Source organism: Acipenser ruthenus, chromosome 13, assembly GCF_902713425.1.
Source record: "Acipenser ruthenus chromosome 13, fAciRut3.2 maternal haplotype, whole genome shotgun sequence".
NCBI lineage: Eukaryota > Metazoa > Chordata > Actinopteri > Acipenseriformes > Acipenseridae > Acipenser > Acipenser ruthenus.
In genome coordinates, this window is record NC_081201.1 from 30,983,385 (window position 1) to 31,005,383 (window position 21,999).

The 21,999-nt window shown below is 34.7% G+C and overlaps 1 protein-coding gene and 1 long non-coding RNA gene across 2 annotated transcripts; one reads left to right on the forward strand and one right to left on the reverse strand.

The window, feature by feature from the left end:
* The first annotated feature begins 217 nt into the window (after nt 1-217).
* Nucleotides 218-11,170, forward strand: LOC117417871 (tyrosine-protein phosphatase non-receptor type 20-like). Its single transcript, XM_058985094.1, has 13 exons — nt 218-562; nt 1,008-1,072; nt 1,459-1,620; nt 2,060-2,222; nt 2,508-2,602; nt 3,170-3,225; nt 4,519-4,649; nt 5,460-5,608; nt 5,833-5,923; nt 6,897-7,231; nt 8,425-8,640; nt 9,005-9,067; nt 10,121-11,170. The coding sequence occupies exons 1-13, from the start codon at nt 520-522 to the stop codon at nt 10,214-10,216; spliced, it is 1,665 nt and encodes a 554-aa protein (XP_058841077.1). The 5' UTR covers nt 218-519; the 3' UTR covers nt 10,217-11,170.
* Nucleotides 11,171-12,732: 1,562 nt separating this feature from the next.
* LOC117418135 (uncharacterized) lies at nt 12,733-16,111 on the reverse strand. Its single transcript, XR_009306765.1, has 4 exons — nt 16,007-16,111; nt 14,618-14,695; nt 13,341-13,437; nt 12,733-13,075 (listed from the first exon to the last, which is right to left on the reverse strand). It is a non-coding gene; the product is annotated as an uncharacterized LOC117418135 (long non-coding RNA).
* Between the last annotated feature and the right edge of the window lie 5,888 nt (nt 16,112-21,999).

The window sequence follows — 21,999 nt, forward strand, 5'->3', positions numbered from 1 at the left end:
AAATATGTATGTACTGTACAGTGCAACTGCTGCAAATGTAAAGCATTTTTTTTATATAAAAAATGCATAGTTGTGTAAATACAGTAACAAATATATATTTACATGTCTGTAGTTGGAAAATAATATATTTTACCTTTGTTTTGTTTCTGAAAACTAGCATTATTTGACTGGAAAAAGGAAATGAAACTATTCCCTCGTTCTCAAGACCAGGGCCCTCTGAAAGAAGAGCAAAGTGAAGACAGTGACGATTCTAGTTTCTTCTTTTTGTTGTCTCTGTTCTGTAGTATCACTTATCTGTTGACAGATCGAGCTTGTCGAATTCCAAGGTAGTTTATAACGGGATTAATTATTAGCAAGCTGGCTGCCTCCACTGGAGTACTGAAGTGCATTTTTGCACATGATCTATTAACCTAACAGATCTATCTTATGCATGTAACTCTAAGAGTTGCTGGGAAACTGCTAGCTGGGAGGTAGAGATAGAAAAGGGGAGTGTTAATACCCTCAAGAACAGTAGTGTGGATGGACAGTTATCTCAGGAACAGCTCCCAGAGAGGACTCCTTTGTAAGTTTCAAATGAAAAATGACTATATAAAATATTAACGTCAGGCTTTTTTTTTTAAAAGATTAAAATGTATACTTAAAATGGTTTATTTTGTTTTTATTTAATGTGCGTTAGCACTGCAACAATAGCATTAGATAACTGATAGCAAATTTGTATACCAAAACTTTTTATTATTATTATTATTATATTATTATTATTATTATTATTATTATTATTAATATTATTATTATTATTATTATTTTTACATTTTAGCATTGATAAAACTTTGAGGTTGTAAATGTCACTTATGGTTTTCCAGTTTCCAAAAACAAGTTGTACTTTAAGGCATGTGAATTAAAATGTATGTTTTTCCTCTGTAGTTACATAGACAATGACTTGTAAACTTTAACCAAGTCAATAATTGAATTGAAACATTTCTAAGTATGTTTGTTTTCTCTTTTCACAGCAAAACAGTTGGATGAAGATACTGCTAACTCTAGACAAAGATTATCGAGCAGTTCCGAACATGAGGTTATGATTTGTTTGTCAAAATTACATCTGTATTTAAATTTAAACCGAATGCATATCATCCCTATGTGTCTGTTCCCCACTATATGTTCAGTGTTTAAAGCTTTGAAATTGTATGACACCTGCTTCCTGCATTAATATTTTATTACAGGTATTGTCTTCTTTTTTAGACATGTTATATAACCCCTCACACATTTATCAGTGTTCAGTAACCTCTTTAAATAACACATTTATAGCATGATGCCCTGGCTGGACCATAAAGTATTTTGTTAATCAATGGTTGCTTGTAAAATGAGTAACAGGTCCTGATCATGTGGAAGACTTATTGCTGACCTGGTTTCTCAATCAAGTGTTCAGTAAAATGACAGCTCGCTTTCTTCTCTATGTAGAGCTGTATAATCCAAATCGAATTCAAAAAGCTGGAAAGAGAAGGCTTGGGATTTGCTTTAGTGGGAGGCAACAATGGAAGTGTGCTTCAAGTGAAGGCAATCAGTCCAGGCAGTGTGTCAGATCTCGATGGGAGATTAAAAGTTGGAAACATTTTGTTAGAGGTACAATTAAAACAAGGCATAAATAGAAATTGTATGTCTATAACTAGTATTGATCTCATTTCCACCACAACATGTCTGGTAGGACTATACTATTGGTACCTTAGTATTCTGATCAAGGTATAAGATGTCTGATTCTGTTGTATAATTATATTCTGTGTTGTTAAGCATTTTATAGCCACCTTTTGTGATGTTAATATTAATTTTGCATAGACTAAGTTACCTTATCAGTTCTGAATGTTCTCATTGAAGTCGGGTATGATTTTAGTCAGTTCTAGTGAATAATAGATTTGCCGATTCAGACTTAAACTGCTGCCTCATCCTCATCGATTGCTTGTTGTCCTGTACAGAAATATATAGGATCAAAAAGAATTGGCATTTAAAATGTACAATTTAATGCAGAACATGTTTCAGTTTAATAGTTGAGATATTTGCCTTTCAGGTAAATGATGATATTGTGTCTGGCGTAAGTCACAGCAAGGTTGTTGAAATACTGCGGAAAGCTGAGGGAACTGTGAGGCTCACTAATTGCAGAAATATACTTGCAGGTTCAACAAGTGAAAATCACACCATGCAAAGCACTTACACAAACACAGAACCGTTGGGTGAGTGTGGCAATGAAATACATTACACTATGAGTATAAATAGATGAAAAAAAGTAAAATGTTAACTGGGTTAAAACAAATATAATGATCATGGACATTGTCTTAATTAAGCTTATCGTTGGATTTAGAAATGGAATAACCCTTTCAGTTAATTCCTTGCTGCTGAGTTGTCATGAAAGGTTGTGATATACCTACCATAGACCAGTGATATTGTGGGTGTTCATTGTATGATTGTATTCAATACTGGTGTCATTGAGGATTTCTTTTTTTCCTTCAAATTCACAGTTAATGACCATTGTAAAGGACAAGGAGGTCCTGCCAACACAGGTGTAAAACCAAATTTAAAACCCATGCAAGCAACAGAAAAAGAAGAAGCTGAGGTAAGTGAACAGTAGAAAAATCTAACATTTAAAGTATAAATTTGTCTAGACATATTGAAAAATGACACTGTTTTATATTTTTTTAACTATTGCATGATAAGTTATTCTTAGGCCTTAATACAAGCATGTATAACTGCAGATATAGTTCAGACTATATGTTCAGCTGCCTTCATATTTATGAGAAAATTTGTAAGGATTGTAATGGAAAATATAATAATCACCAGTGCCCTCTAGTGGGAAAAATGCATTTTCAACATTCTCTATACTGTTATGCTGGCATACTGTACTTTTGTACTGGCCTCAGATGGGTGAGGTATTGAAATTGGATTAAACTTTGTATAGACATTAATAATAAGATATCATACTACATTGTGGTGACCTATTGCTTTTTTTCTTAATCTACTTGATGGTATTTCGTATTGAGTATATATATATATATATATATATATATATATATATATATATATATATATATATATATATAATAGAGGGAAAGACTGGCTGGGGATACCAGTATGTTATTAAGACACTGTGTTTGCTTTTTCTTTTTTTTTTTCTTTACTTCAGAAATACTCCAGCTCAGCCGTTTGTGTCCTAGATATACTTGGGCCCAGCACAGACAGGTAGAGTGCAAAATAGTTTTTAACAAAAGAAAATCTAGAATGTATTTCTTGGGAGTATTTGTTTCACCAATCAGTTTTCTTCACCAGATGGCAGCAGAGAGTTGATAGTTGAGTTAAAGGTGTCCAGCCACTATTTACTCTGTCACTGCTGTCGTGCAAGTTCTATACTTTGAGTAAAATATGTTGGGGAGGGGGGAGGGGGGGGGGGGGACGACTAATATTTATTTACAATATACAGAAAGAGCAGCAAGAAGGCAGATATGAAGTATCCACAACCATAGTTTTCTTATATTGCACTTTTAAACTGTAAGACATTTCATCAGGAATACTGGGACTGACAATCAGTTATTAAGTGTATTTCTACTCATTTTTTTTATTAGCAAACTAATTAAGAAAGAACACATATCATTATTACTCCTTCATAAACATTTATAAATGTTGCGTTTCTAAATGTGTTTTGTTTTAACTTCCTTTTCATTCTGTTTATAATACCGGCACAGCCATTAATGTTTCAAAAAGAACATTTTACAATTTCCAGATTCTGGTTAAAGTACATTTTTTACTCAGTGTATGAACTCAAATACATAATACAATGCTTGAATCATGTGCAGTTTAGATTTTAAATATTTAAAATATTGTACTGGTATGTGTTTTTGAAAACAGATAGAACCAATAATATCTCAAAAGAAAAGAGAACACAAAAAATAACAGATACCAGTTCAGGATTTAAACAAGGGCCTATGGGCTACTGTTCATCAACAGATTCAGAAATCGTACTTTTACTCTAAAGAAACCCGCTGATTATTTCTAAATCTGGGGATCTTAGCAAGTGAACCCTTTTAAGACTTGTCAAATGCATTTATAGATTTCGAGTACGTCTTTCCCTGACATCTGCTGCAGCACAGTGGGAATTAGTGTAATTTATCAAACCAAAGAACCATGATCTGTATGTACTCGGGAGGACATGAAGAAGCCTAGGGCTACCAGACAATCCCGTTAGTGTTACACAGGACTTGTAATTGTGTTGATATTATGTAAATGAATCTAATTAGCACACAACATTGATTTTTCTAGGTGATTTTTATTAAATTTTATAAGCAAAAAAGTAATATGCATATGTATATACTGGTGTGACAATGCACATTCCTGGCAATGGAAATAAAGAGGAGGCACCTGTACATACTTGTCAGAGTTACATTTTAAGAAATGTATTATTTAATCATTTGTAGCTCAGATTCATAATAGTCAGCGCTATAACATAATGTAAAAAAGCTAAAGTTTTATTTTTTCCAGAAGCTTAGGTCCTCGTTCATACACGTACCATGAGACTAGAATTAAGGAAAAGAAAAACAGTGATTCAGATGGGTGGACCAGTGATGAGGATCCACCTCATTCTTCTTTTCAGGAGTTTCTACCATCTACAGGTAAAGACATAATAGTTCATTAAATATTCAATACCGTTACCAATATTCTGTTGAACAGTATGTGTCAATACATATCAATACATTAACATATTTATCTTTTCATATCATACATTTTTGTAAGTACAATTTTTGGTCCTCAATCTCCAATTTAAGCCAAGCTCCAGTCAGTTCATATTATTTTTGACAAATAACCTTTTTGTGTGAAGGATTTAGGTACTAAATGAGATGTAGGGCCGGATTTTGATGAAACACGCAAACGTTTGCGCTGGATTGTGCTGTCCTTTTCATGTTGTGATTTTGAAGGGTTTGAGCTTGGTGCTAGGAGGCAAAAGTGGCTAGTAGCTGCAATAGTATATATAATAAGAACATTGTTTGAAAAAACTTGAATGGGAAAGGCTGCGCCTGTATTTAAAAGAAACCTCCCCTTTCCGGGTTAGTTTCAGGTGCAGTCACCCCCTCCCTCAAAGTTATCATCTAAATGAGGCCACTCCCTGAAGGTTATGGCGAGCACTGGCACTAATGCAGATGGAAAAGGACAGGGCAAAGCATGTCACCAAAATCTCAGTACAGGGCACTGACAGTTTGCTCCCATTTGCTCAGAGTTTTATAATCAAAATCAGGGACAAAATGTTTAGTGGTTTGCCTCCTTATCAAAATTGGGCCCTTACTGTTTTGTTTACAAAAGTTTGCTGTAGTTTCAGGATTGTTTTAGAAGATTTGGAGTATTATTACAGGAAGTATCTAATATTGTTATTGTTTAATACCAACGCAGAATTAATATTTATATTTACGTGTATGTTTGAAATGAAGGCAAAATGATTGTGTCTGAAGAAGAACTCTCCCGTTTGTCTGTGGTGAATCCACTCAGAAATGGGCTGTATTCTGGATCCAGTCTCTCTGTCCTTATTCAAATTCTTCAGCAGCAGCTTGATCAACAGCAACCACTTAAGGAGTTTATGGTAAATTATTTTAATTTCATCCTGCCCTTTCTAACTGCATCTTGCCATCTTATATTAGCCTTAGTCTCTCCTCTTTATAATCGATTGTATAATCACACTTTCTCTAAATAGGGTTTGGAGTCTTTTGTCAAGTTTCAGCCTTTAACAATATAAAAGTAAAAAGTGAGTCAACTTTTCGTGAATGAGGCCAGTTTCATTCTTTTTTTCTTTTTTTTCTTTTAAAGGCCTTGGAACATTTAAAACCATTTGACAACTGCCTTGTAGGAAAAGCTCTTGAGAACAGAGACAAAAACAGATACAGAGACATCCTGCCTTGTAAGTTTCGATATGTACTAATATATAAAAAAACATTTCATCAGAATTAAGTTAAAGGCTCCAAGATATGCGCAGTGTCACAAGGCACCATAGAATCCTCACAACAAGCCACTGTAACAGGAACTGGCCAAATGTAGTTTCAGGCTTTACTTAAAAGCTGAATTTGTTGAAACCAACTGTCAGTATTGACAGAAGTGAGGGCGTGCAAACCCTTTTCTGTTAATCATGTAAGCACTGTTTATACAAAATGTGTTGCAACAAGTGGCGCACTAGGACTAGCAAGTGAGACAGAAAACTTAAAAGTTAGGATTATCAGGTGCTTATGTACTACTTTGGCAGGTAGCCCTCCTCAATCTGTTCCAAATATGAGTTTTTTTGTGCCTGGATCATGTCTGCTATGAAGGAAAGGTTGTTCACAATGAACTGCATTATTAGCCCACAAACTGGAGGCCTTAAGCTACTGAATATGCTGCTCTGTTTATTTATTATGTCGGCTACTGACTGTCCGTCTGTTCTGAATAAAGCTTGAGTTGGCTAAGTGTGAGGCCCAGGTCTTGACTGTTATTTTTATTGGAAATAGTTTGTATTGCTTTTCAAGAACCCTGATGCCACCCATTGTGGAGGATACCTTGCGAGTTTCATTTCCTTCTGTTAGTGTCTCCATTTCTATTACTTTCTGGTCCTGAAGTCAGTATACAGTTGAAGTTGCTCCTTTTTAGTAAAGACACCATAAATAGTCAAAACAGTGGCCAGCTTTCTTTAAGGATTCAATGTGATTGATCTGTGATATTGAGAATGAAAAGAACTTGAACAATGCTGGATCAAAATGTGTCATTCATTTTTTTTATAAAGCCTGACAAAATATCTTCAAATATTGTTCCAGCTCACACAATAGTGGTTTATTTAACAGTATAGAGACATTCATCATATGCATTCAGTTATTTAGATTTTTAACAATTATTTAATCTTGCAGATGACAAAACACGGGTCCCTGTTGGGGAAGACCAAGATTATATAAATGCAAGTTACATCAAAATGTCAGTTGGCCCAAAAGAGTACTGTTACATTTCATCTCAAGGACCCCTGCCTGGCACAACTGATGTATTTTGGCAAATGGTCTGGGAGAATAAATCAGATGTGATTGCAATGATGACTCAAGAGGTGGAGCATGGAAAAGTCAAGTGTCATAAATACTGGCCTGACCAACTAAACAAGCCAATGGAGACAAACAAATACCAACTTATTCTGGACAATTATCAGATTCAAGACTATTTTCAAATTAAAATCATTAGAATGATTGAAAAGGAAGTAAGTGGCATTATTTGTTTGAATTTCATTATTTTAATCTTTACTTAATTTTGAGCACTGCTGGTATCTCTTCCAAATATTTACAATACAATCAATTATAACTAATTACTGACACCCCCTTTGAAATTAACAGCAGAACTGGGGAGTATTTCCGAATTTCACTTTTGAAATTTCTTTCTATTCCTCGTCTCAAGTTTGACAAACAAAGGAATTTGTCATTCACAACCCCTAAAGACCACTAGCTAGTGATTCTGAGTATTATTTTTGTGTGCAGTCTGCTCTGATTATCACTTTTGATCTTAAATTCCAGAATCTGTTTTGGGAAATGTTTATTTTGATAGTGATTTCCTTTTTACTTTTATCCTCTGCCAGCATAAATACAGAATACAGGCTTCACTGTGTATCAGCTCCTACAGATTTTCCTAAAGCCTGTGTCATAAAAGCTCTACTTCTGTCAAGGTTATAACAAAAAAATAAAAAATTATCGGATGACAGTTTAATTTTGATTTATAATTGTATTATACACAAATGTGTACATACTATATTATAAATAATAGGGTTGCAACAATACAACATTTAGAAATAGAATGACTTCTTATTTTCAATAATTTATCAATTTATATATTTTTATTGAAAAATATGACACTAGCATGTATGTTATGTAAATAAGCCATTACATACAACTGCTGTCAATTTGAATTATAAAACTACCATTTATGAGATACTATATCTATCTATCTATCTATCTATCTATCTATCTATCTATCTATCTATATATATATATATATATATATATATATACACACACACATACATTTAGCACTCGTAGAATTCCTCTTGTCGGTGCTCACTGATTATTGCTAAATACACAATGTAGTATTTGGTCATATTTTAAGTAAATTCTTCAGAATTACATGCATATAGGTCTTCATGTAATTAAATGTGAGTTTCATAACAGAAAAAAAACTTTTTTTGTGCTTTGACATGCTTTTAAATGCTGTTTGAAATATAACAGCCCGTGTGAAGCTTAGTTTGCAGCCTGCTTGGAAACGATATACCAGTAAGACAATGTATTATGAGAGTTGTCCGTACTGGACGGTAGCTATTATTGTATCACGGTAATATCATGCTACAGGTACGCCGCTCCAGTGCTACACACTGTTATAACTGAAGGGTTTGAATTTGTGTTTTAGAGTGGAAATACACACGTGGTGAAACACTTGAAATTCACGACCTGGCCAGACCACGGCACTCCCAGGTCATCAGAACACCTCGTAAGGTTCATTCGCTACATGAGATCAGTTCAACGGTCAGGACCTGGAGTTGTTCACTGCAGTGCTGGAATAGGGAGGTCTGGGGTACTCATCTGTATTGACGTTATACTCAGCCTGATAGAAAAGGATTTCAATGTAAGTGCAGCTATTTCCAACATTAAACTAATAGTATAAACAATTACATCATTTCGTTAGCGTATGTCAGTCTATCATGTCTAGATATGCATATACACTTTCCTGTTGCATATGTATGTCCCTCAAAGGATAAACAGCACTTAAAAGAGATATACAGTATCTATATCTTGACAACGCTTCTCCAATTGTGAAGTGTCTTGGTCTGGGCATTGCTTAGCAAAAGGCCTTGTAGGTAGAAAATATGAGTGATGATAAACTAAAATGATCTTCTCACGTATGCTTGACAAAATTAGCTTTGCCTGTCTATTTGTTATGACATGTTATGGTTACAGGGTATATCGCTGTTTTTTTTTTTCTTCTGCAGATTAATGTAAGGGAAATATTGAAGGAGATGCGACAGCAAAGACATGGAATGATACAGACAAGGGTAAATTGATTAGAAACTACGGTGTTAAGTTTGAATGTACAGTCAGTATTTTTTTATTTATTCATTTATTCATTCTTTAACCTGGAAAAAAAACCCATTGAGACCGAGACCTTGTTTACAAGAGTGTCCTGGCAAGATGACCAGCAACAGCAGTAATTTCACATCCCTAAAAACAACATCACTCTAAAAGACAATCTCATCATACATTTACACTTCGATAATTCTATAATGAATATATACTATACAAAAATATATATTTAGATCAAATGAAATAAGATATATTTAAAAATAGTAAATGAAAGTAACATTCACATGCTACTATGACAGTCATCTTGATTGTATAAAAAGGAAAACTAAAATAGAAAAAGAAAAACAAGGATATGGACAGAAAGGGCAGATGAAAATACACAGCAGACCAAGCAAATTATTATAAAGATTTAAAATACACAACTAACTAATAAAATAACACAACACATAACAACACAGAACAGCCCCAAAACAGCTAGTATCATTTCCCGATGTTCTGACACGATTGAAATTCCTTCAGTTACAAAAGCTGATTATATTTTTATTTTGTATGGAATTTGCATATATAGCACTTTATGTTTAAATTACTAAATCACTGTTAAGCCTGTACCATTGCATTGAATAGAATCCCACCTAGCAGCTTGATGCTCATGAGTAGGGCAGGTCATGTGTAGGGCAGTGGTTTGGGGACTAGCACAGCATACACTATTGCACTGCCCACCACGTTAATATAGAAAAACACGTGTATGTGCAATGTGCTTTCATGCTAGGATGTGCACACATTTCCAAATCTCATGAATATGGAATCCAGACATGGTCTAAGTGCTTTCAAAATCAATGTAACATATAGGATCTTATTTAAGGCCCTAAACCACCATTAGTGGATATGCTTAATTTCTCTTGTATGATGCCAGGGTCGGTGACCAGAGTGAGTTTGATACATTATATAAAATAGCAAATATCTTGTCATATTATGCCAACACTGTAACATTTAATATTTGAATTATAATGATCTCTTTTTTTTAGGATCAGTACCAGTTCTGTTACAAAGTCTTGGTGGAAGTTCTACAGGGCATTCTGGAACTTCATGGTAACCAACGGCAACAGCAAAAACTGTTTTGATCGGTTTCAACTTTAGTTATTCCACAGTTAGCAAAGGGCACATTTTGTAAATATGTCTTGAATTATTTTTGGAAATATATTGTTTTTGTAAATTGTAAATATTCCTTTACATATCTTTCAGTGCACAATGTGTAACATGTAAAAATCTGCACAGCTGAAACCATGTATTAATACATTGTTAAGCTAGAATGCAGGCCTTTTATTCATCTTGCCTTGCCAGTATAACAATGTTGGTGCAGTGAGTGGCTTTTCAGTTCCACATATAATGTGCATTGTTATGCAAATTGTTCTGAAGGTGTATCATTCAGTATTGAGATATTCAATGGGAATACCAGAACCACTGTGTACAAAATGAACCAGAAGATCTAGAGACTTATGGGTCCAAATGTTTTTCTGTTTGTGCCTTACAAGATTCACAAATGTACTATGACTCTTGGCAGCCCTTTTTCTGTGTGATTATCCTTAAATCCAGCCAAGAGACTGGTGGTGGACATGTGTGAATAAACGCAATATACCTTTTATAGAGAAAGTCGCAGACTGATGATGTAAATGACACAATGAACTGGAAAACAAAGTGAAAAAATAGCAAAACTGAAATCATTACAATTACTGCACTTACTTGCTGTTGATATTTCCAAGAGTAAATCAATTACAGTGTGAGTGAGTCAAATGAATCGGTAGGGGCACAGAAACCAGAGTTAAATAATCACTGAAGTAACAAATTATGAAAAGCATACGTCAACCAAAATAGACTGTTGTATATTTCTTTTTACAAGACATTCAAATTGGACTAGGGAAACAGAGCAACTAACACTGTAAAGGAACTAGCTTTTTTTTTTTTTTCTTACTGTACAACATTGAAGTTGTATTCATTTAATTTGTATAACAAATCATGGACAATTTGAATAATGAGTGTCTGATTACTGTACACCGTCTGCTTCCTCTTGTTGTCACATTAACTGTCCCTTTTGCTTTTAGAGTGATTTGAGCTTGTCTCCTTGTGGTATTAACAATGTATTGCAGTGCTTTGAAAACACTTTTTTTTTTTTTTTTTTTTTACTGAACTCGTATATGAACCTTTCAATCATAGAGATTCCCACGATGTTTCAACCCTCTATGGTATGGTGTATGTTTAATCATACACATTAAAAACTATTGTTTTTAAAGGCTTAAATAGTAAGATACAAGAGGACAGTGTATGATGTAAAAAAACACATGAAAGGTTAGACCAAACCAGCAGATGGCGCTGTGAACCTCAGGCTCTACTTGAAACAACGAAAACAGCTTGACTCCCTGTTGTGGTGGGACATGTGAGAGAAATATAAATAATCCTCTAATTTAACTTTATATGTTATGCAGTTTCCCTTTCTTAAATATCAGTATCACATCTGCCAGTCACCTGTGGCATCTCCCAATTTATTGATTAGTGAAAAATCACTACCAGTAGCCTGTAGTTTCTTTAAATAATTATTCTGGGTAAATGCAGTTTGGGCAAGGGGCTTGTTGGTCTTGGAGGAGATCCTAGTCATCTACTTCTGGAGGATTCACACTGAATGCACTAGTGAGAATCTGTCTTAAGTATCCATTCAACCCATCTGTTATTGCCTCCACTGTATGGGCATTTACAGTGTATTTTTTTTTTTTTAACTAGCTCAAGCATTTCCCTGTATTCACTCTGCAAAAGTTAAACAAGATGCAATTGGTCCTGACTTCACCTCCCTTTATTAATGTCACTAGGCTGTTTTTGTACATGAAACGTTTTGGTTTCAGTCCCTTCTACTGGACCATGACTGGATGGAGTGATTGACTTATATTTAGTGTTCCGCATTTTCGGTTTTTATCTTTAAAAAAATCTTTAATTTAAACATCGGTAAAAATCGGGTGGAAAAAATCTCAGTATACACACTTTACATGTGGAATATGATGCGTAGCTGTTCTGGTTTCTGATTAATAATGTCCCTGGCATGTATGATGAATCAGAATCTGTGCAAGTCGAAGCCACATTTTCCCAAGTTAGCTGGTACTTTGCGAACGTTTGGGCAATCAGTGTGCTGACGGAAACAGTATCTGCAGACGGTATGAACATGACATCAGCACAAAACAAGCCAGGTTTATTCACCTTGAAACCATAAAAAGAAAAGAAAACTGACAAACCTGCATTTGTTTGCATTGTAGGGCTTCATAGCCCCCTCTTCCACATGTTTTATATTGCTGAGTACTGTATTTCTATCACTTTAAGTATTTAACACTTTTAAAACACTTTTGCTGATTCTCATAAAGCAACACTTAATGTAAAATATTTTGGAAAAAACGTAGAGCATGAAATTGTAACGTGCATGGCATATCTGTGTAGTTACATTATTTTTCAAGAGATCTTGAATACTGATTAATATATTTGTTGATTTTTTTATTATTTTAACTGTTGTGGCTTTTTGGTCGTATCCATATCCATCTACATACAGTATACACGTCCCATATGTAATACATTCAAATGAAAATGCTTTCCATTCACAAAATGTTTTATTTCACTTTATTTCCACGAAGGTCCCATTACAAGGGCAGCACTACTTGTTTAGGTCTTTCAGAAAAAAATGTCACAAAAGAAATTCTAGAAAATTCTGGAAATTACAAGATATTAAGAGTGCAGATGTACATGTATTAGTATTCTTTAGAGTTTTGTTTTTTTTTTGAGGGGGGGGGGGGGTTGTGTGTGTGGTTTAGTCCAATATTGGTGAAATATCTGGTCTTTCTAACCAACTTTGTACATCACTTTCTGAGTTCTGAAATGATCCTTTATTTTTAACCTTGTCTTAGTCTTGTGTTAGTCTTCTCATTGATTTTAAGAAATCTTCTGCGCTCCTGTAATAAAACAATAGGTAATCATTACTTATTGTAGAAAAGTGCATTTGTAAAAAGTGAAAATTACTATTATGGATGAAAAGTACAGATGCATAATTAATTACATTTTGTTCTGTATCTTCCAGAAACTGTTTAAGAGCAAAAGATGCTCATGTAAATGTTTTATTAGATAAATGACTCATACTGTGATTTCAAACCAAGATACCTGGTGCTGTATCTGTCTCTTCCTAACCGTACTGGTAATAGTAGTGAGCTACTGTATTACCGTTTGTATTTCAGTCACAATGTGCTTGTCCTCGTTTTGCAGGTCTCTGTGATTCATTCATTTCCCACAGCTGTTTTCTTTCTTTCTTGCTCTGGTGCTGTAAATTGTTTTTAAAAATACAATATTATTAAGTACTGTTGTAGAAATTGCTGGGACTGGCACTTTAGTAACTTGAAGGGATATTCTTTAACCGAAGATAAAATGTTTTTGTATATGCAGCAGAAATATATTGCACAATTAAATACCAAAGCCAGACACTGAACAAAGCAGCAACCAGTAATACATAATATGCACCTAAATCCCCCAATGTCATTAATGTTCCCTGCATACAGAGATATTTATCATTATCAATAACATATAGTAATATAATGCAGGTCCAGCCCTTGTCAGCCCACGCAACCCAACTTAGCCTGGCTATACAACATTGTTCAAATATTAACTCAAACACACTACCTTCAGCTCTGTGGCCCACAGACCTAACCTTTGGGCTTCCCAAACTGCAGCCCACTGCTGTAACATAGATGCAGACAGTAGTGTTCTAAACACTGATATACTGGTGATTCTTCTTAGTGCTAAATAGCCACTGAGAACTATATCAAATATCAGAAGAAAAGGCAATCAAATTAGCGCCCTCCCTTAAAATACACCATGTTTTGAGAAAAATAACAGCTGATTTTAATCAGCTCCTTAGAGGTAATTTCAGAAAATCTGATTAGGGTCCATACATTTCAAACAGTGTATTTCCCCTAGTAATCTTTTTTTCACTTTCTATAGCAGCACAGTGAATCCAGGGATGATGGCAAGCCTGGTGAGTGGGAGGAGACGGCTTCACTCATGCTATAATATATGGCGTCTCTATAAGGCTCTTTTCTGAAAGTGAACAACAACTATCCAGCTGTAAGCTAATTGATAAGTCTCCTCATTGTCTGTGGACAGCTTGGCTCTGACGGACACAAAAAGCTAATATTTGGGCATAACATGTGTGAGCCTTCATGCTTAAGTTAATTTTCTCAAAGCATCTTTATACTGGGAAAGTCATACAATGCAAACTAACATGAAAATACAAAACATGAAAATGACAATCACACTTGGCTGTTATTTAAAATACCCACATATACAGGGTTATTAGAAAATAAGTCTACCACATCAACACAGCATATAATTGTTGTGGTAAACTTACTTTCTAATCACCCTGTGCTTGTAACAATGTGAGATTCTAAAATATCTGTTCATCCAGACACATTGAGATGAAAGCAGATGGAAGGCTTATCTCTTACTTCAATACATTGAATTCCATGTTCATGCTCCTTCTGGTCATACTCTTGTTGAAATTATAGATCTGCTTTCTGTTGAGGCTTTGATAAGGATGCACCATTGTTAGTTTGAAGCTTCTCAACCAAATGTTCTCTTATAAGATATGGGTTCCTGTATCTTTTAGAATCCAGAAATCCATCTGGCCCACATTTGCGCTCCTGTTCTCAATGTTTTCAATTAGTAGGACAATAATAGTGCCTTGTGTCATCAACAATATACTTTTTATTTACAATATGACTGACATAGTGTTGCCATGAACTCGTTCTCTTGCCTTGTCATTTAGGTGATTAATTGCTCTGTCTCTGAAAGCTGCACTGTGATAAACACAGAGCTGCTTTTACATTTGAAAACTGGAGATAACTCAATTCTTAGCCGTCTGTCTTCTGATGTTTTTAACACAACGAATAAAACTTTCATGTAATTCTGCTTTGGTGTCAGGTTATGCAATCTGGTTGTCTGCCAGTTTAATATGAAATAAGATGTGGCTGAGTAATGAATTAAAAATGGTAATGTCATTTACAGTGGTAGTTCCCAAACTTCTTGATTTACAAGCCCCTTGAAAGGAATTGACTTCTCACAACTTCCTGATAAATGTAATGATGGTTGATGTAATAGAAGAATACAGAGGCTCCTTCTTTTTTTGTTTAAATAGCTTATATGTCAGCCAGCTCACTGATGTTAAATGTTAGGCGGGCAGCTGTAAGCACTTTATTCACTGAATATTCTGCATAGTGATTTTATCAGGAGCTTGTACCCATTGACCTCTTTATATGGTATTATTAAGCAGACGCTGACCTTAACAGCAGTTATATCAAGTGGTTTAAACTTTATTTCTGCATTTTGTAAGTTATTATTATTATTATTATTATTATTATTATTATTATTATTATTATTATTAACATGTGACACTGGTTTGTGTAATAGTTTTAATGGTGATTTTAAAAAATTACAGGAAATGTGTTATTACTGGAAAAAATATAGTAGTTCAAAGCAAATAATTAGGGATTATCATCAAAGTGCTGTGTTCAATATACTTTAAAGACTGTTTTAATAAATTTGTTTTTTTTCGAGACTTGTTACAAAAACCAACAGCAGTCTTGAATATAACAGCATAGCAAAGTGCAGGGAAGAATATTAATAACCATGGTAAACGTGCATAGTGCAGTATGAGAAAAGCAGGGGAAAAATACAAACTTTCACTGGTAAACCTTCATCATGGATGTTTTAAGTTGCCCTCCCAAAGCAAACTGCACTACAAAGCTATTAGCTGTCCTATTCTAAACTGACATAATGCAATTTTAAAGTGTGCTTTAAGGAGGAAAAAAGGATTATATTGAACAAGCCAGCCTTACCTTTAAAATGAGTTACAATATAGTCAGGACTTGTGTAGCAGTGTAGCTGGCTGCTCATCATCTGGGACTTGTGTGTTTGTTTTTTTGTTTTGTTCTTTGTGTGAGGCTCCCTTGGCGTCGCCGTGGTGACAGCACATTAATGCACAGAACAGCTATTCATAGAGCAATGAATGGAGCTCCAGTATGCGGGTACTTGCCAGTATTCAAACAGGAACAAGTCAATTACAGCCTAGCGTGATAAGGGAATGCTCTTTATTGTTTGCCTGGGTTCTAATTATTGTTTCTATGTTTTCTTTTGAAGAAAGAAAAGCACATTGCAGATCTGTGAATTGGAGCCAAGAGCATTTTGTCTGACATGTGTGGGTTTATTTTGAATTCGTCAAGGTTTTTTTTCCCCCTGTTTTTGTTTTGGATTATGGTACTTTCCCTTGTAGATCCCTTTAAAAGGAATAGTCACTCCTACCCTGGAGGACCTCTTTTGGTAGAGTAGCCTCTAGCTGTGTGGTTACAGTGCTGTGTGAAGCACGCACTAGATGCGCATTTTCACTCTGATTCATGTACTGGACTCAAACCCTTAAACTGGTTTTAGTTACATTTTAAAATAATGGCTGCACATTCATCTTTGCAGAAGGAAAAATCATTACAAAAAAACAAAAAACAAAATATATATATTATGTTTCTTCAAATTACAAAGTGCCAGTGCCATCTAGTGCACAGCAGTGTATTGCAAGCAAAACTAAAGGAAACTTGTTTCAAAGTGGCAGAGCACAAAATGTTACTACCACTTCTCTAAAGACAGTTACAACTGAATTAAAACTGAAGAGCAGCTCCTGAGCTCAGGTAATACCACCTGAACACAAATGTATCAATACAGCACTGTATTTGAGTACTCACAATTAGAACCACCCATTGTGAGTACTCAAATACAGTGCAATATATGAAATGTGCAACTACAATACAGTACTTCATTCTCAAGCTCCGTTACAGTTCAGGAGCCGAACGAAAAGGGATGATCACCTGCATGGTGTTCTGTTAAAAGACACAATCACAGATTTCTTATGTATCTATTAACATTTTTTTTTTTTTTTTAAATATGGGTCTGTATTCTAAATATGAACTCACTGCATGTTAGCTGGGAAAAAAAGAATGAAAAATGAACAACCATCTGAATGTAATCAAATTACCGACATTCTAAATATTTTCTAAAACGTACATTTTATTTTATAACTAACAATTCCTTTTATGAATGTAGATCTCTGTCCAAGTGGATTTACATTTGTCAGTCAGACGGACTCTTCTCTGTTCACTCACGCTCTGAACGGATTGCCTGGCCTAACCTTCAGGATGATTGATGGCACTTGGCAGAATATCCTGTTCTAATTGATACTAACAAGAACTGCATCCAGTCAAGTGCAGATTGCCAGAGCATGTAGAAACAAGCCAAGCAGGCCATCACGGGCCAAGAGCTTCAGCACTATGGCTGCTAAAATCAATGTAAAATGGCATGAAGTTTATATAAATCTCCTCATCCTGCATTCAAAACTTTGGGTTAGATTTCCTAGAACTCTCCCTTTTCTTTGTATAAATGCAACTAAGAACGGAATCTGGTCTTCAGAATTATTACTAACATGTTTTAAATCAGTGCAAGACAAAATTGTATTTGTTCAAACATAAATCCTATACACATGGAAAATATATAAAATGAAAACAAAGCTGTGCATTGGTCTAGATTAGCTCTTACGTCTTTTAGGGTTATATGCCAAACCAACAGAATTCTATACCATTCACATATACTGTATGCTTGTTTTTTGTTGGGTTTTTTTGTCAGGGACAAAAAAAAATTATAGGCCCCGTATCAAAATGGGTTAGGTAACAACCTTTGCTGGTGCTGAACAAAATGATAATGACTGCAGATCTTGAAATAATTTTAAGTGACGGCGAGGGCAGCCTTCCGTGTGCTTAACTTTGATTATAAATTGGAATTTTCATTAATTGTGTAATTAGCACCTGCCTTCAATTACATAACTTTACTGTCATGCAATAAATAAATAAAAAAGGTTATTATTTAAGATGTTTCCAAATTAGAAAACTATTAAGCAGAGCTTGACATTCAGCTCGTTGGAGGAAGATCATTTGTCTTCATCAAACATGGCTATCCTTGAACAACTCAGCAGAAGCATGTAATTGAAAAATGATAAGAAATGGGATTGTTGGGAGCTGTAATAATGTATTACAGTGAGCATGACGAGCCTTGGGAGCCATTTGTATTCATTAATTACGTTTTTTAGATTAACATGTGACTTTGACAGGCAGCTGGGTTGGGCTTCTGATGAGGCCTTTATTTCGGGTCACTTGTTCACAACACATGGACTGCTAAGTTAGTGCTAAAGGCCTGCCTTTTTCTACCTTCTTTATTCTTTAACTGATTAGACATATGACATTCAAACTGATGGCTTTTGAGTGCTGAAGCAGAGCTGAACACAGGGCTCACAATTAAATTTACCACACATTGTGAAGGATCGACTAGGTAATTTGAGTCAAGATTTGATGTTGGAATAGGAATTGTGACCATAAAACTAGTTTAACACTTTCAAGCATCAGCTGTGGTATTTTAATATACAACACCTATTACTATAATATAGACAATCATGTTCTATGCTCTTATCTAACAATTTGAAATTGTATTTTATTATCCATACAGTATTTATCTAATAAATACAAATACATGGTTTTATATATATATATATATATATATATATATATATATATATTATATACACACACACACACACAATTGCAGCCTTCTCCTGTATTTCTAAACAGAAAAAACAAAATTACAGTAATGCCCAAAAATGTAACCTATAAAAACAATCTAAATGTTCAAACTAAATCTTAATGCTTTATTACATGTACTGTGCAAAAACATTAGGTTGTGGTTGCTTTGTTCAGAAATGTTGCTTAGGTTCCTGCAGTATATGCTCTCAATCAATTGATCTCCGGCTATTAATCAATTCATTGAATAAGGTGAGGGAGAGTGAAGTTTCCTTTCTGTTATTTAGAACCAGTGTCGATGGACTGGATTATTTTCATCTTTCCTGTCATAACATACTATAAATAAAGAAAAACAGATAGGCTTCTGGTCAAACAGGTATATACTATTGTCCTGCCTGATTAACAGATCTTAATGCACTTATAAAAGTTGCACACTTTGTTTGAGACTTGAGTAAGAATAGCCCTTCCTTCCAGCAACTTCTAGGCTATATATATATATATATAACCATGTCCAAGCTGGATGACTGTAGAATATGGCCTATCTTGCTACTGGAGATGACTGGATGCCAATTCCTTGGCAGGGGTACTGTATATACAGTGTGTCATTTCTTTGACATTTGAAAAAGAAAGATGCAAAACTAGGTCGCTGTCATGTTGATAACATCAAGCTGGGACCACTCACTTGTCCACTACCACTGCACTACCACGGCTGTCATGAAATGAATTGAAATGCTTCTCACTTAGAAAGCTCAGATAGCTAAGGATTTCAAATTAGCCGTTAACATTCTCTCTCATAGTGGAAAGAGAGGAACGTTATCAGCTGTACGCTGCCTTAGGTCATTTATCATCACAGTGACAAGTGACATGTTCACTTCAGAAGACAGAAGATTGAATCCAGTGAGATATAACATAAAAGGAGCAGAGAGAAAAACACAAGATGAAGTGGCTATGGTGAAAAGTCTTTTATACTAGTTAGAGGCTGTTCAGTTACCTACACGGTTGATGTCGATGTGTAACCTAAAAACAGTTACACACAAGTTTAATTCTTTTGAATGACCGTACATTCCTTGGTTTAGACAGCATTTAGTTAAACTTGTCATTTCAGTGTTCAGTGGAATGATAAACACTGTAATAGTTATATAGATGTTTTTATTTAAACAATGTTTCTGGAATTGTATTATCTAGTTCAGAGTCCCTTTATACCACAGATCCACTATTGCTCAGAGTCCCTTTATACCACTCTCTTCACTATTGCTCCCAACTGTAGGGTTATAAAGGGAGAGCACTGTACCAAGTTTAACAGCTAGGTTGAACAGAGGCCCCAACAATGTCACGTGACTTCCTGAAGGTCACACACATGATATTTGGTTGATCCCAGGATCCCCTGCACTTTGCATAAAACTTGAAACCTCTTCATTAAAAACAGAAGCTCCATTTCCACTAACAAATCACATTTTAGGTTATATGTATATTATTCTTTATGATTCTTCAAAGCTGAGTGCTCTCTTACAACAAAGTTAAAACAAACAGACATGCAAGCTGGGTGTGGCATATACTTTATTTGTGTTTTGGTTTCTTTATAAAAAAAAAAAAAAAAAAAAACTCTCCATTACAATCCTTCTGATAGGCAAACAATAACATCTATTTAATTAAATTTCCACAAGAAAAGAGAAAGGTCTAGAAAGCTAGTGTTTGTATATAACAGTTAATCAAATAAACAGTATTGAACTCTTCCAATTCATTAAGTGATATAGTCTTTACAAAATAGGATATGTCAGGAAACTGGTTAAAATTGTACAAAATAAAAAGGAAAGTCTTCCTGCTTGCTTGCAGTATCCCATATAATAAAGAAAAGGGCTCTTTTATGACACAATAGAAATGCAGTGCTAAAACTGATGTTCACACATCTGGATGAGCCAAATTCACTTGAGTTCCTTACACCCAGAGAGCTTACCAGCAAAATACAAGACCTTTAACACAATGTGGGTTTGAAATTTAACTGAAATAAAAAGCACATTAAATCTTAATGAGATTAAAATGTTTAAAACATAATTGTCATTTTGTATTGATTGATTATCTGCTTTACTGTATTGTCTTTAATGTCCAGCAGATAGCATTAGTGTATGTAATTATTAAGTACAGTTCATACAGTATACATGTGGTAATGTTCACATGAAGCCAGCAGGTGGCATCAATTTATTGTTTGTTTTAGTAAAGGAGGCGAATGTAAGGAGAAATAAGCAATTATGATACAATAATAAAAAAATTAAAAAAAAACTTTCACAGGATTAATAAAAATACTGAGCAAGCTGACTAAGATGTTGTATTTAATGAAATTCAGTCTTTTTATAAACACTACAGAGGTGTCATGACTTTTGTTTAATTTGTTATAGAAACAACATTCCTAAGGCATCTGCGTATGATGGGATCCAACTCTATCGCTAACTTCACATCCTGACACATTAAAGGATTAAGGATGTTATTGTAATAGTGATTTGGGGACACACAGCTATATTTGACAGGCTGGCTAATTTGAAAGAGCTGTGCTTATGTTTGCCTTTGGGATGCTGGTGGCACTCATAAAGAGGAAGTTTCCAAACAGTAATGTAATTAACGATGTGTGTCACAAAGGTCAGGTAAAGTTTACAAAAAGCGCAGAAAATCAGAAGCTAAGAATAGACTTTATAAGAATGATGTAATGTAAGTTATCAATTTTACATTTTTGCAAACAACAAGGGAGATGATTTTGAATGACATTTGTGGTAAACTGTAAGACACTGGTTTTGTCTCATGCAGTCTGTAGCAGAGGCAACAGTTTTTGAAAACCAGCTGAAAACAAGTTAAAGTTAATTTTTTTTAAGAGGGCGAGGAGGGTATATTACAGCCTGAAGGAAGAAATAAACGAGACTTTTATAAAGCGTAACCATTCTTTCTTAAAGGAGGCACAAGAGGAGGAGATCCTGCAGGTCCTGTTTTGAGTAGATTGTTCAGAGATTCCCCCTTCTCTTTTTTCACCCAGTCTTCCGTGTCCCTTTGAGCACTTCAAGACAATGGACTTTAATTAAAACTGACAAGGTATATTAAGTAAAAGAGTGCTCTGTTGTACTCTCCCACAACAACTGCAATTGATTTAAAAAAAAAAAAAGGTAACAGGAGAATGGTGTTGAAAAAAAGACCAAAGATTCCCTTTTCTGACGCAGTGCAAGTGAAAATACAAAAGA